General features: G+C 44.6%; 2 protein-coding genes across 3 annotated transcripts; one reads left to right on the top strand and one right to left on the bottom strand.

Annotated features, from left to right (window-relative positions):
- Window positions 1-2,970: 2,970 nt before the first annotated feature.
- Window positions 2,971-7,706, bottom strand: LOC123491308 (PAT complex subunit CCDC47-like). Of its 2 annotated transcripts, XM_045221598.1 has the most exons (13): window positions 7,599-7,696; window positions 6,766-6,832; window positions 6,172-6,479; window positions 5,953-6,045; window positions 5,476-5,772; window positions 5,324-5,389; window positions 5,083-5,184; window positions 4,841-4,951; window positions 4,571-4,656; window positions 4,344-4,402; window positions 4,114-4,223; window positions 3,795-3,962; window positions 2,971-3,644 (listed from the first exon to the last, which is right to left on the bottom strand). In XM_045221598.1, the coding sequence occupies exons 3-13, from the start codon at window positions 6,469-6,471 to the stop codon at window positions 3,564-3,566; spliced, it is 1,473 nt and encodes a 490-aa protein (XP_045077533.1). In that variant the 5' UTR covers window positions 6,472-6,479; window positions 6,766-6,832; window positions 7,599-7,696; the 3' UTR covers window positions 2,971-3,563. The 2 variants fall into 2 exon arrangements, with proteins under 2 accessions (XP_045077533.1, XP_045077532.1); XM_045221597.1 differs by lacking the exon at window positions 6,766-6,832 and having other exon boundaries at window positions 7,599-7,706.
- Window positions 7,707-9,715: 2,009 nt separating this feature from the next.
- LOC123491307 (DDB1- and CUL4-associated factor 7-like) lies at window positions 9,716-18,256 on the top strand. The gene is made up of 7 exons (XM_045221596.1): window positions 9,716-10,687; window positions 10,948-11,106; window positions 11,335-11,446; window positions 12,640-12,758; window positions 16,722-16,931; window positions 17,039-17,156; window positions 17,264-18,256. The coding sequence occupies exons 1-7, from the start codon at window positions 10,550-10,552 to the stop codon at window positions 17,434-17,436; spliced, it is 1,029 nt and encodes a 342-aa protein (XP_045077531.1). The 5' UTR covers window positions 9,716-10,549; the 3' UTR covers window positions 17,437-18,256.
- Window positions 18,257-18,626: the final 370 nt, after the last annotated feature.

The following is an 18,626-nucleotide window of genomic DNA, read 5'->3' as shown; positions in this document are numbered from 1 at the left end:
CAGACTTATTCTGAAATTGATTAAATTGTTCCCCCCCCCTCAATCTACACACAATACCCCATAATGACAAAGCAAAAACAGGTTTAGAAATGTTTGTTAATGTATTCAAAATAAAAACGGAAATATCACATTTACATAAGTATTCAGACCCTTTACTCAGTACTTTGTTGAAGCACCTTTGGTAGCGATTACAGTCTGGAGTCTTCTTGGGTATGACGCTACAAGCTTGGCACACCTGTAATTGGGGAGTTTCTCCCATTCTTCTCTGCAGATCCTCTCAAGCTCTGTCAGGTTGGATTGGGAGCTTCGCTGCACAGCTGTTTTCAGGTCTCTCCAGAGATGTTCGATTGGGTTCAAGTCCAGGCTCTGGCTGGGCCACTCAAGGACATTCAGAGACTTGTCCCGAAGCCACTCCTGCGTTGTCTTGGCTGTGTGCTTAGGGTCGTTGTCCTGTTGGAAGGTGAACCTTCGCCCCGGTCTGAGGTCCTGAGCACTCAGGAGCAGGTTTTCATCAAGGATCTCTGTACTTTGCTTCGTTCATCTTTCCCTCGATCCTGACTAGTCGCCCAATCCATGCAGCTGAAAAACATCCCCACAGCACTGTAGGAATGGTGCCAGATTTCCTCCAAACGTGACGCTTGGCATTCAGGCCAAAGAGTTCAATCTTGGTTTCATCAGACCAAAGAATCTTGTTTCTCATGGTCTGAGAGTCCTTTAGGTGCCTTACTGCTGTCATGTGCCTTTTACTGAGGAGTGGCTTCCGTCTGGCCACTATCATAAAGGCCTGATTGGTGGAGTGCTGCAGAGATGGTTGTCCTTCTAGAACGTTCCCTCATCTCCACAGAGGAACTCTGTCAGAGTGACCATCAGGTTCTTGGTCACCTCCCTGACCAAGACCCTTCTCCCCCAATTGCTCAATTTGGCCGGGCGGCTTGTTCTAGGAAGAGTCTTGGTGGTTCCAAACTTTTTCCATTTAAGAATGATGGAGGCCACTGTGTTCTTGGGGACCTTCAATGCTGCAGAGGTTTTTTGGTACCCTTGCCCAGACATGTGCCTCGACACAATCCTGTCTCGGAGTTCTACGGACAATTCCTTGACTTCATGGCTTGGTTTTTGCTCTGACATGCACTTTCAACTGTGGGACCTTATATAGACAGGTGTGTGCCTTTACAAATAATGTCTAATCAATTGCATTTACCACAGGTGGACTCCAATCAAGTTGTAGAAACATCAAGGATGATCAATGGAAACAGGATGCACCTGAGCTAAATTTCGAGTCTCATAGCAAAGGGTCTGAATACTTCTAAGGTATGTGATGGACATTTTTATGTTTGTGCTTTTCTAATAACCAATTTCTGTGTTCTATTCATGTGCTTTTCTAATAACCAATGTCTGTGTTCATGCAAGTGACTGATTGAACGAATCCTCACTATCAGTATCTGCAATTTGGCAGTACGTCCATAACCTTGTTTTGAGAAAGGTATATCTCAGTTTCAAGGTCTCAGCTTAGAGAGAAGAAGCCTCGTGTGGTATTGGTCTGTCACATGCATGACCCAGTATTGGTCAGTCACATGAAGGAAGCAAATGTTAATAATTAATTAATTATGAATGATGAATAAGCTAAATCATGCAAATATAACTTGTCTGTATATTAGAGAACTAACAGAACTGCCCTGGGTGGAGCTCCTGATCGACATGTGTACTTGGTGCATTGAATTGGTTGGAACCTCTCCAGCATGCTGGTAATAAACAATGATTCATTTAAGATTGACTTCGAGTGTCCCTGTGTAGGATTTCCACGACAGGTATTTCTGTTTTTATTTTAAATAAATTTGCAAACATTTCTTAAAACCTGTTTTCGCTTTGTCATTATTGGGTATTGTGTGTATATTGATGAGGATATTTTTTTATTTAATCAATTTTAGAATAAGGCTGTAACGTAACAAAATGTGGAAAAAGTTAAGGGGTCTGAATACTTTCCAAATGCACTGTATGATGGGGTGCATTTCAGTGTGCCGGTTGGTATTGTTTTTACATTACTTTTGTTATGTCGGAGTAGGGTTGTTGTACATGTCCTGTATTGTAACTTTGACTTGTCATTTCTCCAGGACTCTGGGTTCCCCCAAGTGGGAGATTTGCGGGACCCTCGACCTCGTAGGATCTGGTCCAGGCACACAGAGATGGCCCTGCCAGTGCCCAAGTTCAAGGTTAGAACCCTAACTAACTTGCTGACTCATCACACACTCACACCAGCCTCACTCTCTAAAAGCCACTCTGTAGCATGCCATCTCTAATTTCTGTCTCTTGTTCCCAAAGCTGGATCAGTTCTACGTGGGCCCCATTCCCCTCAAGGAAGTGACCTTCGCTCACCTCAATGACAACATCAAGGAACCCTTCCTGGCCGAGATGTAGTACAGTACATTATCAATTGGCATCAGATGCTGCCATTCAGCTCTCTGCATTGGTAACATACTGTCCAATGCTGACCATCCTTGTCTGGGTGTGATAAATAACTAACTTTTCTGCTAAAAATAAACAAGAGCGGGCAGGAAGACCTGGAAAATAGTGTATGTATTACTGCACAGATGTTTTTTTTCAGTGACATTGAAGCGTCCTTAATTAAATTGTCCTCAACATGACTTCCTAGGTGGGCATTTGTTAAACTACAGTACTAGGTCATAAAAATTACCCAATACTTACTCCCCAATAACAATCAACATGCTGGCAGAAACTGGTTTCCAAAAAAGGCTACTGTAGAATATAGGAGACAAGGGACTTGACATTTTGAACCCACCAGGACAGTTTAGTTTGAACCCAGCAGCCTAGACAAACTCAATCTCCTCCAGCAGCTCCCATAGACTGCAGACTCAATCTTTGGGTGAAATGTAGAGCTAGTCTTACCATCCCATTGGTCCATTTATAACCACCTACCCACAAGACACAACTCTTCTAAAGAAGACAGAAATTAGAGATTGTTCAATAGCTTCCAGTGCATTTTATTATGTTTGCTTAGAAATTCACCAGAGACAGACATAGCTTGTAATGACTGTCACTTAGATATAAATTAAAATGGGATACTTTGCATCTCGTCTTGCAGCATCCAGTGTTAACTTAATAACTCATGAAACAAGCCTCACATTCCTTCATGCCTTTTAAAATATGAGCATTTTATTTACCACCGAGAGGTGCACCCCCAAATCCCTGTCGATTGGATTAAAAAGCTCATTGAGCCGACTTGCTTTGAAAAGAGCAATGAAGACCTAGGCAGAAGAAAAAGTCAAAACAGAAAAACTGGCACGGGTTGTCGTGGCGACAGACTTGATATGCAAAACTCCTCTGTCCCTCTCGCTTGTCACTAGCAGCTCACTCACAGCCAAGGAAAACCTCACTGATTGGACAAAGTGTTTCCATGAGAACAGAAACAGCTAAGCTTGACACCCATGGAGATGGGAATGTCTGTGTGAGCCTGTGAGCCAGAACTGGGCGTTGAAGTGAGAGAGATGGATGGAAGCAGTGTGAAAACCGTCTGAGCTGTGTGATTGAATCCCTGTAGCTGTCTATCCTCACATGGCTTTGACTTTGATCTGCTTCATCTTCATCTGCTTCTTCTCAATCTTCTTCTGATCACGACGTTGAGCAGCCTCCTGTAAAAGGGGGAAAGACCATAGAGGCAGTTAGAGCAAGAGGTACAAAGAAGGCCAAGATGAACAGTGTGCTGTGTTCCTGTGTGTAGTGTTCCAGTGTATAGGGTTCCATTGGGTGTTATTCTGCTGGGGGGCTGTGGTGGAACTGACCTCCAGGCGGCGCTGTCTCTCAGGATCCTCCTCGCTCATGATCCTCTCCTTCTCAGCCCTTTTCTTCTCCTCCCGCCGGGTCTGAGCAGCCTCCTGGCGCTGATTGTGGGTCTGTTTCAGGAAGTTCTCCTCCACACGGGCACGGTTCTTATCTGCCTTCTGTTTTCCCTGGAGGACAGACACAGGGAGAGATAGAGGGTGAGAATGGAGATGCAGTGATGGATGAAAGGAAGACTGTGGATAAAAGTAAATAAAACGTCTGCCAATAGGCCAGATTGAGGGTGTAGTAGGAGTAGTCTAATTATCCTGCCATTCTCACCTCTCTGTTGAGGCGGAGCTTCTTGACCTTGTCGATGCTGTAGATGACCATGTTCATCAGGGGTAGCAGAGTGTCCATGTCTTTAGGAGACGTGTTGCCCATGCCAGGCACTACATGCACAACCACAAGAAAATATTTGTTAACATTTCATTCAGTCACTATGTATGAAATGTGCGAATCGGCTGCATGCCAGTGTTGGAAAGCATTTCAAGCGGAGACAATTGGCTCACCATTAAATGTAAACAGCAGCGTCTTCTTGGTCTCAGGCAGCTTTAAGGGCTGTCCATCTCTGAAACATAACAGGGTTGAGAAGGCAGCTTCAGGTAACAGAAATTGCTGTAGATCATTTCATAACAGAGGCTTTAATACAAGACCAGGGATAGGAGTGGAGTAAAGACATTTGTGTGATATAGTTAAGATGTTGTGGAAAAACGGACTTGCTTGCAGGCACACTTACTCTTGCACAACTTTTGGACCAGAAAATTGGTCAGAGAAATGGATGGACTCTATCTTGTCAGCATGGTTGGTGATATAATGAACCATCTGAAAGACAAAGACAGTGGAAGGGTGAAGGAAAGAAAAACAAGGGGTCTATCAAATTGTAGCACACCGTACTCAATGTGTCATATTCTCCCACTACAAACAGTGAGAGAACACTGCAATAGCCTAGTGACAAAGTCCCCACTGTAGTGAGTAGGCCACAATAGAAGTCCCCTCCCCTGCTCACCTTGCTGTCCATCACACCATCCGTGACCTCACCCATCTCTGTCAGGATGGCCAGGAGCTCAGGAAGGCCGTACTTGGCCCCTGACTTGGGCTTGTCACTGCAGAACTCACTCTGGGGACAGACAGATACACAAACAAAGACGGGTCAATACATACACCCACACAGCCTGAGGCTCATAGATGGTTAATAGTGTCTGGATGGCTGAATGAATGAGAGTATAGTGATGTTGGCCCGCCCCTCACCAAGTCCTGCATCTCCTTCTGCATCCGGGCCATGGCCTTTTTGGTGCCCACAGCAAACACAAACGTATCCATGTCCTCATCATTCAGAGTAACTTTGATTTGCTACAAAGAAAAAGAGACAGAAATATATAACAAGTCAGACAACAGAAAAGGTCTACCTTTAGGAAAGTATTTGTGAGCGCTTAGGTGATTGACAATGTGACTGGTGATGTACATGTATGCAGGCATCATATGTACCCACCACTTGATCACAGACTGGCCTCATCATCCTGGCCAGTACATTCAGCAGGTCCTGCCTCTTCACAAACTGGAACAGACCAGAGAAAACATTGAAACAGCAGCTAGTTCTCACACAAACACTTTCTCTCTCTTACTCACACACACTGTAAATACCTTAAGCTGGATGAGCATGCCCTCACAGCACACTCGACCTGAGCACCACAGGTTGTAGATGTGCTCATTCTCCTGGTTCAGCTTCCCGGTGCTCACTGCATCCTTACTGGTGCCATCGTCACCCACCAGGGCAAAGTTGCTCTCCAGCAGCTCTCTGTGGGAGTTGAACCAGGCTGTGGCCAGACGGCTGTTCTTGTTCTTGCCGATGATGTAGTTCATGATATAGGCCAGCAGGCCCGTCACCATTAGAATTTCCATGTAGTAGCTCTCCCAGCTGTTCTGAAGGTGGGCCGGCACCTGGAAGGGGGAGACGGACAGACTTCATCACCATGACAACCACAACATTAAAGATGTTTCATCTTGGCACTCACATTTAAGAGGGATGTGCTTCTTGATTGTCAGAGTACAGTTTAAGAAATAGGTCTGGAATCAATGGCTTCTTAATGGTCACTGGTCTGGTGTTAACAGTGAACTTACTGTGTGGATGATCAGGGGGTCTTTGAGGGACTGGCTGGGCTTCTCCATGCCATCAAACTCGTCTGGATCGTACTTGCTGTACATGTCTTGATCCTACAGCAATACAAAATGAAATATGGATTAGTTCTGGCACAAACCAAAAATACAGCGCATGGGATAGTGTGCCAACCAAGTTGTCCCTGGTCATATGCAAGCTACCAGGCCACTGCAGCCCCTAACCTGTGTATCAGAGTCCTCAAAGCCGTCCTCCTGTCCGTCTTCATCCAGCTCCACTGTGGCCTCGTCCTCATCTTCATCTTCCTCAGCAGGCTGAGCAGGGGGGGCCGCACGGGTTGGAGGGGCCGTCTCTGGCTCGGCCGCAGTGTCCTCACTCACATCCTCAAACTCAGCAAAGTCATTGTCATCTGCAAAGTCTGCCAGGTCTTCCCCATCGTCAAAGTCATCGTTGTAGCGTCCCCTGGAGACGGGCAGTGCCAGGAGAAGCAGCAGCGCGGGCAGCAGGAGGTACACACTCCTCATGGTTGAAGCTGCGCCAGCACAGGCCGGTAGAGGAGAGGAGGAGGAGACGAGCAGGAGGAAGATAAGGAGGGAAAGGTAAATTCAGGTCAAACCAGGTGGGTTTGAAGGTGACAGAAGGTCAAACCAGCACTAGACAGAATGCCTCAGTCAGTCTCACACAGGCTGGTTGTCACACGTTTCCAACAAACATCTGCATTACAGTGAGTTGATTTAGCTACATGCCCAGGATAGTAACTTGTTTGTTTACAACACATAACTACCACTTCATGTCTCAGCAAAAAATGTGTCTCTTACTTCCACTCCCACTGAAAAGGTCAACATCCAAGAGAGTGGTAGCTAGCGCTGGACACTGTCAAATGACCTAAATCAAAAATGTGTCAGTCTGAACGCCATAGATTCTGCCCATCAATCTGACTGGACATGGACTGTGGTTTTTGGTAATGACCCAGTGACCCTAATCATTCACAAGTCATCCATATTCTAAAAATAGATGGCTCACGTTACTTTCTTATAATAATATAATATTTAGCAGACGCTTTTATCCAAAGCGACTTACAGTCATGCGTGCATACATTTTTTTTGTGTATGGGTGGTCCCGGGGATCGAACCCACTACCTTGGCGTTACAAGCGCCGTGGTCTACCAGCTGAGCTACAGAGGACCACATTCTTTATAGACACATCATCATTCTCGACACCGTAGTCCGATTATGTTAGTTAACTACCAGTTTAACAAACCACGGCTACAAATATTTTGCTTAACATTCAGCTGAGCTAGCTGTCTTCTGCTAGCCAAATCCACTCTCTGACTCTGGTTAGCTAGCTAGCTTGGAGTGGCTATCTGAAATCATAGAACATTTCAGATGGCTAAGATTACAATGAGCTAGCAAATATGCACCCACAGTTGACGATTTCTGGTTAACTAACTAACGTTAACAGTCTAACTAGCTAACTAGATCACTGACTGATTAGCCAACGTGCCCCATCCCCCCATCTCTTCCCATTCTAACCGAGCAAGTTCCTGCCACGCTACAGCTAATAAGTAGTTGACAACATAACAATAGCCTGATTTATCAAGTTGAATCAAACTAAAACAAAACTTCACATGTAACGTTAGCTGTATGAATACCTATGGAGTGTTAAAATATGTTCCTCTGGAAAACGCTAAGGGCCGTCGTTATCTTTACTGTTCCGCACAGTCCCGTTGACAGTACTTCTTCTTCAGTGGGGTTTATCGGCGGTTGGCATCCAACGTAATGGTGCATTACCGCTACCTACTGTACTGGAGTGTGGGCCAGAGACAGGGAGAAACTAAATCCTACCTGCCAGCCACGTTGCACTTAAAAAAGATAACAAAATATTTGAGACTATATCTAATGACGTTCTACTCAATATACTCTTTAAACTAATTGCCTGTATCTCCTTCTCCCTCATACTAGATCTCATCCTCTCTCTTTCCCTCTGATACTGCCCACACTGTAGCAATACATGCTCCACTGTCTCTGTTTCCTGACAATAATCACACTTTCCTATTGGATGCTTTCCTATCACATTTAATGTCTTATTCAACTGGCTGTGTCCCACCCTTAATCTTGTAAAAATAGCCTCCTCTCTTCTGTCCCTTCCTGCCGCCCTCCCCTCCCCGACTTTCCTCTGTACTTGAAATAAATGCCTTCCCTTATTATCTCTATTCCACTGCTCCTGCCATCTCTGCACCATCATTGTATATATCAGTATTTTTGCCTTGCTCATTGAAACTTCAACATCCCCACTACTAAGTGCTTGTGTAGCCTGTTCATCTACTGCCTCGTTCCCCTCCACCCCCACATGGGCTGGGACCCAAGTAAATCTTCTCTGAATATCCATCTGTTTAATCCTGCCATGGGTTTGTAGCACCTCATAAAGCAGGTCTTGTCTGCTACGTGACCTAAAGAACTGGAGACTCATTAACACTGCACATGAATCAGAGCAAATAACTACTCTGTCTTGTTTAACTTCCTCCACCCACTGCAAGGCCAACATGACCATCAGCTCCGCCGTATATACCTCCGTTGACAGTAGATTCTACCACAAGTTTCTAAACCCAGAGGCGCAACATCGCAAGATTTCCGGGACCGCTTGCGAAACAGACCAAACAGACCAGGCCGGGGTTTGAGAAGTCAATGAGAGAAGTGAAATATCCTTCCTTGTTGTTAGTTTTCTCGAAATCTAAAGGCACAACCTAGATTCTAGCCAATGTCTTAAGTAGTTAACATGTTATTACTCCAACCTCGTGAAAGTGACAAACTGACACTTTTTAATTTTCGTCAAAAAATAATATATAGTGAAGGAGTCCCTTTTATTTATAAGCACATGCGCAGTTCGGCGCGAGAATACGGTTAGACCCTTTGACGTATTTCTACGCATGAGCTTAGCTATCCTACCAACATCACCTACAAGTGTGATTGGGGGTTTCTATTGGAGAATACGTTTTATGGTGCTTTCAAGACCACTGGGAACTCAGAAAAAAAACGAGGTCAAATAATGACATCAGGTGATCTTCGGGTCGGAAAGTCGGAGCTCTAGAAATATGCCAGAGTTTCAGACTTGGAATTCCGAGTTGAATGACGGTTCAAAACTATTTTGCCCAGATGGAGCTCGTTTTTTTCGAGTTCCCAGTTGTTTTGAACGCGGCATTAGCCTTTATTTATACTGTACCACCGACTGTACTGTCTTTGATTCTACCTAGAAATATTTTGTTACCTACGTTTGAAGTATGGGGTTGCTGACCCCGTGATACCCCTCCCCCGCCTCCAAAGCAGGGTCATGGCTAGATGGGATAGAGTTTATTTCAAATTGACGAATATATATATTTTTTGCATTTTAGCTAAGCTTAACTATTTTCCTAAACTTAACCTAATTATCCTAACCTGCTGCGTAAATTCTCCTAACCTAACCTGTTACGAAAAGTCCATTCTGACATAAACTGTATCCCTTCTAGCCAAAATCCCAATGCAGAGTCCACCACCCCTGTTACACCACAGAAAGAACAATGAGACAGACATTTCACCGGATGTGTAAATGTGAAGCATCCGCTTGGCGTTTCCACTCACTGGTAGTGAGAGGAAGCACAGTGGCCGGCAGTGGGAGAAGATGGAACGAGATAGATTTTGCCGACATTCTGCACATTTTCTCATCGATGAAGCATTTGATCTCAATACAGTTTTCTGTTCTTAAAACTATAGTCAGTTATGAACAGAGTGGACTAAGTTTTGTAGACTTTCTGCGTTGTTTAGAAGGAGTGCAAAGGCGAATGTAGGTATTGCACACGCGCATTGCACAGAGTAGGCGTTCCCGAACCGAAATATTTGCTACAACACGCCAATAGGATCTCGATAGCTTGTGCTTGGCTCTGCCCCACCTCCTTGCTTGTTCTGCCCACTATAACTCATTTGTTCCCGTTGGAAACGACAGGCTGAGGCTGTGGTCTATCTTGGGTTGCTTATAAAAATCTTCGGTTACACTGTTAAAATAGTAAAAATTATTTTAGGATATTTTCAGAATGGTGTGGTTGGTATGATGATTTCCACCTTTTAATGGAGTGATTGTAGTCTAATCGGGTGCACCACACTACCTTGCTATGAGCTAGCTAGCGTCACACCGCCGACATTTTCTTCGATGAGAGTGATCCCCCTACCCTTCTTTGTGGTTACGGCAGCAGTGTTGTTGAAGTCATAGTCGGGTCAAAGCTAGCAGAGGACCCAATTCGAAAAGCAGGCTCACTCATCCGCATCTTCAAAATCAAACGAATAGCAAATGCAGACTTTAGTGCCTCGAAGCTTCGTTGTCCGACAGAGATAGCTATCACGCTGTACAACGCGCTACTAGCTAGCTAACGACGTTAGCTGGGCAGGTGTAGCATCCATAACTAACGACTGTTAGCTAGCTAGCTAGCTGTCGTTTGACAGCCTTTGTCATTTGAACTGTTCAATTCGGAAAGTCTTTAACGAGCCGTGGGGTATATTTTGTTCCAAGGAAACAGTTGTTTATAAAAAAATTTTTATAGCTAAGGATTTTATATAAGATCTCGTTTATTGAACTATGTCGCTCCACGGTAAGCGAAAAGAGATCTACAAATACGAAGCGCCATGGACGGTGTATGCAATGAACTGGAGCGTTCGTCCGGACAAGCGCTTTCGCCTGGCCCTTGGAAGTTTCGTTGAAGAATATAACAATAAGGTGAGTGAGAAGATGAACTGTACATTTTTGTTAACGAGTCCTATTGCAGGACCATAACGAATTAGTTGGGACCACCGTGAATCCCAGAACAGATCCCAGAACAGATCTTCGCTTCTATGTTGTAAGATCTCACCCACAGAGAATGAACATTACCAAAAAGTGACTAAAAACAGTATGAAGTGTGTTTAAGCTCTGAGTAATTTGTTACTTTTTAAATAGTATGTCGAGCGGTTTCTGATTTAATGATTGTTTGTCTTCAGGTGCAGATTGTGGGTCTGGAGGAGGAGAGTTCAGAGTTCATCTGCAGGAACACCTTTGACCACCCCTACCCCACCACCAAGATCATGTGGATCCCGGACAGCAAGGGTGTTTACCCAGATCTGCTTGCCACTAGCGGGGACTACCTGCGCATCTGGAGGGTATGCATGCACCCACAGCCTCCTTGATACTAAATCATACGTAAACATAATAGATGTCATATGTTGGGCACTCCCTGGCCTGCACCCTATTCTAACTAATGTATCCCTCCTCCCTCTTGCTGCATCTGGAGTTGCAACTCTAGCTCAGTTACTTGCCCAGGGGGGACTCTTCTTTTCTAAGTAGTTGTATAGCATCTCATGCATGGCTTGTTAAATCTTACCCCTTAGGTCAGTGACACAGAGACGCGTCTGGAATGTTTGCTGAATAACAACAAGAACTCTGACTTCTGTGCCCCACTCACCTCGTTTGACTGGAATGAAGTGGATCCTAATCTACTGGGTAAGAGATAAATAATCGACACCGACCACTTATCGTGGACATTTTGCTTTTCTTTTCATTACAGTAAATAACCTATAGGGTTCTAGTAGATAAATGTGAAGTTTCAAATTAAATAAGTTTGCTAATATGGGTGATTGTTAATACGACAATTGATAGCTACAACATTCAAAGTAGTAGTTTTAAGGGTAAGATAAACAAAATAACTGTGGTGCACATTAATGTTATAAAGGTTATTGTGATAATTTAGTCAATTTATTGTGACATGGATTTTTGTGTTTATCGCCCAGCTCTAGCATATAGCCTATTGGTTTGCTGTCAGTGTCTACAGCATGTTTGTCAGAGTAAAACAATTAAGTGGCACAGTGGTCTAAGGCACTGCATCGCAGTGCTAACTGTGCCACTAGAGATCCTGGTTCGAATCCAGGCTCTGTCGCAGCCGGCCGCGACCGGGAGACTCATGGGCGGCGCACAATTGGCCCAGCGTCGTCCAGGGGAGGGGAGGGAATGGCCGGCAGGGATGTAGCTCAGTTGATAGAGCATGGCGTTTGCAACGCCAGGGTTGTGGGTTCGTTTCCCACGGGGGGCCAGTATAAAAAAATATGTATTCACTAACTGTAAGTCGCTCTGAATAAGAGCGTCTGCTAAATGACTAAAATGTGTAAATGTAAATGCAATCTCAAATAGCTGCCTGTCCCTTTTAAAAGTCTGCTAAATGATTTAAATGTTAAATGTTAAAAGCCGGTCATTGGCGCACATTTCAGCAAATAAACGCTGAGTCTAAATGAATTGTTTACAAGGTTACCATGGACACAGCTCTGATATTCCCACAGACTTGCATTAAAACGTTTTTTTATTTTTTCTGTCATCGTTGCTAGCCATGGCATCAAATTCATGGTGCTAAAGCGTGAAATGGGGGTTATATGATAGGCAGCCTTTGCAAGTCTGATCTGCAATGGATTTGTTATTATAATGTTTATACTGGTCATACTGTTAGTATTTTAAACATTTTATTGAGCTGTCTGCATAAAGGAAATAGATGCCTGGGTATAAAATAAGCTTGTCTCTAATAAGCGGCGGTTGTGTTCAGTGATTTAAAGCAAATAAATACCCAGGCTATTAATTGAAGTTTTACCGTATGTCTTGTTTGGTCAGTGTCAGTGCTTTTAATACTGGTTCTGATCTGTCCACTACAGGCACCTCCAGCATTGACACCACCTGTACTATCTGGGGGTTGGAGACTGGCCAGGTGCTGGGCAGAGTTAACCTCGTATCAGGCCATGTCAAGACTCAGCTCATTGCTCATGACAAAGAGGTGTGTGAGGGCTGAGGGGGAATATAAGCCTTGCCTTGAAGTTTAGTTTGCTTGTATGAATGTGCATGTTTGAGACTGTATGAATGAGTAAGTAAAGGCTAGTTGTTGTGAGCAGGGGTTCAGGGAGCAAAACCGGAAACCTGATATATATCAACAAAATAAAGGGAACACTTAAACAACACAATGTAACTCCAAGTCAATCACACTTCTGTGAAATCAAACTGTCCACTTAGGAAGCAACACTGATTGACAATAAATTTCACATGCTGTTGTGCAAATGGAATAGACAACAGGTGGAAATTATAGGCAATTAGCAAGACACCCCCAATAAAGGACTGGTTTTGCAGCTGGTAACCAGAGACCACTTCTCAGTTCCTATGCTTCCTGGCTGATGTTTTGGTCACTTTTGAATGCTGGCGGTGCTTTCACTCTAGTGGTAGCATGAGATGGAGTCTACAACCCACACAAGTGGCTCAGGTAGTGCAGCTCATCCAGGATGGCACATCAATGCGAGCTGTGGCAAGAAGGTTTGCTGTGTCTGTCAGCGTAGTGTCCAGAGCATGGAGGCGCTACCAGGAGACAGGCCAGTACATCAGGAGACGTGGAGGAGGCTGTAGGAGGGCAACAACCCAGCAGCAGGACTGCTACCTCCGCCTTTGTGCAAGGAGGAGCAGGAGGAGCACTGCCAGAGCCCTGCAAAATGGCCTCCAGCAGGCCACAAATGTGCATGTGTCTGCTCAAACGGTCAGAAACAGACACCATGAGGGTGGTATGAGGGCCTGACGTCCACAGGTGGGGGTTGTGCTTACAGCCCAACACCGTGCAGGACGTTTGGCATTTGCCAGAGAACACCAAGATTGGCAAATTTGCCACTTGCGCCCTGTGCTCTTCACAGATGAAAGCAAGTTCACACTGAGCACATGTGACATACGTGACAGTCTGGAGACACTGTGGAGAACGTTCTGCTTCCTGCAACATCCTCCAGCATGACCGGTTTGGCGGTGGGTCAGTCATGGTGTGGGGTGGCATTTCTTTGGGGGGCCGCACAGCCCTCCATGTGCTCGCCAGAGGTAGCCTGACTGCCATTAGGTACCGAGATGAGATCCTCAGACCCCTTGTGAGACCATATGCTGGTGCGGTTGGCCCTGGGTTCCTCCTAACGCAAGACAATGCTAGACCTCATGTGGCTGGAGTGTGTCAGCGGTTCCTGCAAGAGGAAGGCATTGATGCTATGGACTGGCCCGCCCGTTCCCCAGACCTGAATCCAATTGAGCACATCTGGGACATCATGTCTCGCTCCATCCACCAACACCACGTTGCACCACAGACTGTCCAGGAGTTGGCGGATGCTTTAGTCCAGGTCTGGGAGGAGATCCCTCAGGAGACCATCCGCCACCTCATCAGGAGCATGCCCAGGCGTTGTAGGGAGGTCATACAGGCACGTGGAGGCCACACACACACTACTGAGCCTCATTTAGACTTGTTTTAAGGACATTACATCAATGTTGGATCAGCCTGTAGTGTGGTTTTCCACTTTAATTTTGAGGGTGACTCCAAATCCAGACCTCCATGGGTTGATACATTTGATTTCCATTGATAATTTTTGTGTGATTTTGTTGTCAGCACATTCAACTATGTAAAGAAACAAGTATTTAATAAGATTATTTCATTCATTCAGATCTAGGATTTGTTATTTTAGTGTTCCCTTTATTTTTTTGAGCAGTATGTATGTATATACAGTGGGGAAAAAAAGTATTTAGTCAGCCACCAATTGTGCAAGTTCTCCCACTTAAAAAGATGAGAGGTCTGTAATTTTCATCATAGGTACACGTCAACTATGACAGACAAATTGAGGAAAAAATATCCAGAAAATCACATTGTAGGATTTTTTATGAATTTATTTGCAAATTATGGTGGAAAATAAGTATTTGGTCACCTACAAACAAGCAAGATTTCTGGCTCTCACAGACCTGTAACTTCTTCTTTAAGAGGCTCCTCTGTCCTCCACTCGTTACCTGTATTAATGGCACCTGTTTGAACTTGTTATCAGTATAAAAGACACCTGTCCACAACCTCAAACAGTCACACTCCAAACTCCACTATGGCCAAGACCAAAGAGCTGTCAAAGGACACCAGAAACAAAATTGTAGACCTGCACCAGGCTGGGGAGACTGAATCTGCAATAGGTAAGCAGCTTGGTTTGAAGAAATCAACTGTGGGAGCAATTATTAGGAAATGGAAGACATACAAGACCACTGATAATCTCCCTCGATCTGGGGCTCCACGCAAGATCTCACCCCGTGGGGTCAAAATGATCACAAGAACGGTGAGCAAAAATCCCAGAACCACACGGGGGGACCTAGTGAATGACCTGCAGAGAGCTGGGACCAAAGTAACAAAGCCTACCATCAGTAACACACTATGCCGCCAGGGACTCAAATCCTGCAGTGCCAGATGTGTCCCCCTGCTTAAGCCAGTACATGTCCAGGCCCGTCTAAAGTTTGCTAGAGTGCATTTGGATGATCCAGAAGAGGATTGGGAGAATGTCATATGGTCAGATGAAACCAAAATAGAACTTTTTGGTAAAAACTCAACTCGTCGTGTTTGGAGGACAAAGAATGCTGAGTTGCATCCAAAGAACACCATACCTACTGTGAAGCATGGGGGTGGAAACCATCATGCTTTGGGGCTGTTTTTCTGCAAAGGGACCAGGACGACTGATCCGTGAAAAGGAAAGAATGAATGGGGCCATGTATCGTGAGATTTTGAGTGAAAACCTCCTTCCATCAGCAAGGGCATTGAAGATGAAACGTGGCTGGGTCTTTCAGCATGACAATGATCCCAAACACACCGCCCGGGCAACGAATGAGTGGCTTCGTAAGAAGCATTTCAAGGTCCTGGAGTGGCCTAGCCAGTCTCCAGATCTCAACCCCATAGAAAATCTTTGGAGGGAGTTGAAAGTCTGTGTTGCCCAGCGACAGCCCCAAAACATCACTGCTCTAGAGGAGATCTGCATGGAGGAATGGGCCAAAATACCAGCAACAGTGTGTGAAAACCTTGTGAAGACTTACAGAAAACGTTTGACCTGTGTCATTGCCAACAAAGGGTATATAACAAAGTATTGAGAAACTTTTGTTATTGACCAAACACTTATTTTCCACCATAATTTGCAAATAAATTCATTAAAAATCCTACAATGTGATTTTCTGGATTTCTTTTTCTCATTTTGTCTGTCATAGTTGACGTGTACCTATGATGAAAATTACAGGCCTCTCTCATCTTTTTAAGTGGGAGAACTTGCACAATTGGTGGCTGACTAAATACTTTTTTCCCCCACTGTATATATATATATATATTATTATAATAATTTTTTTTAGGAACGTAAACAGACCTGGGAACGAAAGTGATCTCTAGTGTTCCGTAACAGAATCCTTATTTCCAAATCTTGAGAACCGGTTAATAATGTTCTTTTTTGTTCCAAAAATATTCCTATTATTATATTTAATTATGTAATTCAGTGAAGTTATGATTCTTGCCGAATTCTTGCCGGATTCTAGTAATGCAATAAAATGCAAATTAATTACTTAAAAATCATACAGTGATTTTCTGGATTTTTGTTTTAGATTCCGTCTCTCACAGTTGAAGTGTACCTATGATAAAAATTACAGACCTCTACATGCTTTGTAAGTAGGAAAACCTGCAAAATCGGCAGTGTATCAAATACTTGTTCTCCCCACTGTATATGAACCGTAACTTTTTTTGGGGTTCGAACCAGTTCAGAACTTTATTATGCTAGTCGGACCACTGGAACGGAACAAAAAAAATGGGTTCTGTTCGGAACGGAACGATTGGAAAATCATTTCCGTTCCAACCCCTGGTCCTGAGGTCAAATAAGTCTGAATGTGTGTCCGTGGGTGTACCAGTTTAATAACTCTGTATGTTGGTGGTGTTCTCTGTGTCTAGGTGTATGACATCGCGTTCAGCCGTGCAGGCGGTGGTCGGGACATGTTTGCGTCGGTCGGAGCAGACGGCTCAGTACGCATGTTTGACCTGCGGCACCTGGAGCACAGCACCATTATCTATGAAGACCCCCAGCACCACCCCCTACTGCGCCTCTGCTGGAACAAACAGGACCCCAACTACCTGGCCACCATGGCTATGGACGGCATGGAGGTCAGTCTAATTAACTCTCCTTTCTCATTCCTCTTTCAGTTTGGTATTGTCCATTCCCTCTCCTTATCTCTATTTAATGTGTTTCTCTCCTGTGCTGTGTGTCTCAGGTTGTGATTCTGGACGTGCGTGTTCCCTGCACGCCGGTGGCCCGCCTCAACAACCACCGGGCCTGTGTCAACGGCATCGCCTGGGCTCCCCACTCCTCCTGTCACATCTGCACTGCAGGTAAGGCACAAACAGCTCCTTTACCAGCTCACCTTTCCTCAGTCCTCATTCTAATTCTTCTCTTACGTCAGTGTAATAATAATGTCTTGTCTTTCCTCCGTCCTCAGCCGACGACCACCAGGCGCTGATATGGGACATCCAGCAAATGCCCAGGGCCATCGAGGACCCTATTCTGGCCTACACGGCCGAGGGGGAGATCAACAACGTCCAGTGGGCCTCCACCCAGCCTGACTGGATCGCCATCGGCTACAACAACTGCCTGGAGATCCTGCGGGTCTAAAGCCAACCTTCACCTGAGGAGTCGATGTGGAGGGATGGAGGTGGAGGATGAGGACAATGTGTGTATTCAGAACTTGGACTTGTTTTTTTGAGTGGAAGTAAATCTTGCAGGACTGCCTCAACCCACTGCTCTATCCTGGCTGATTGATGTGCGTATGGGAGACGGTGTGAACTCTTTGACTCTTGGAGTGTCCTTTGTTCCACTCCAAAATGTCCTGGTTTACTCTGTTTTTGATATGACTAATCCCTGTGTCAAAAGGAGTATGTTGTCCTCTATTTATTTATCGTTTTCGTAGTCATCAGTGTCTGTACAGCGGCAAAATGCATCAGTGCTTTCAGTAGGTTCAACAATTCTAGATGGTCAATTCATTATGGAGTGAAACAGTGCAGTTCCAACTGAACACTGCCTCTTGAGTGTGTTTAACCTGTTATTTTATCCAGCCAGCTATGAGATTAATATGAAGATGTTTTGGAGTGTTTGATATGACATATAACAACATATTTAGGGTCCGAAAACTAGATTTAAGATGACACTCGCTGTCAAATGTAATCTGGGTGTCTTTCTGAACTGGTTTAAATCCAGTTGTAGACTTGTGAATTTGAAACCATAAGGCTAATTTTAAGGCCTAATAATTATTTTAATGAGACAAGTATTTTAAAAATGGTTTGCTGGTACCAGATCACTTCCATGATTATACTGTAATAATCTGACATGTAGTGAAGTGACTGAAGTGTTATGATTCAACACCACAGGAGGTTGGTGGCACCTTAATTAGGGAGGACGGGCTCGTTCTAATGCCTGGAGCGGAATCAGTGGAATGGTATCAAACACATGGTTTCCATAATAATAATAATATGCCATTTAGCAGACGCTTTTATCCAAAGCGACTTAGTCATGTCTGCATACCTTTTTACGTATGGGTGGTCCCGGGGATCGAACCCACTACCCTGGCGTTACAAGCGCCATGCTCTACCAATTGAGCTACAGAGGACCATGTGTTTGCCATTCCATGTGCTCTGTTCCGGCAGCCTCCTGTGTTCAACACAGTTGAATGTCTCACAGTTCGGATACTTTGCCAGCTTCATTTTGAGTAGAGTTGCTTGGAACAACTGCAGTTCCTATTCAAGAATGTGTGAAACAAATACGTTTACTTAGCCTAGTACTGAAGGAGAGTGAAACCTTTTTTTCCC

The sequence above is a fragment of the Coregonus clupeaformis genome, chromosome 7 (assembly GCF_020615455.1).
Source record: "Coregonus clupeaformis isolate EN_2021a chromosome 7, ASM2061545v1, whole genome shotgun sequence".
Taxonomy (NCBI): Eukaryota; Metazoa; Chordata; class Actinopteri; order Salmoniformes; family Salmonidae; genus Coregonus; species Coregonus clupeaformis.
Note: the sequence above shows the minus strand (reverse complement) of the source record. Positions and strands in the feature narration are given on the sequence as shown.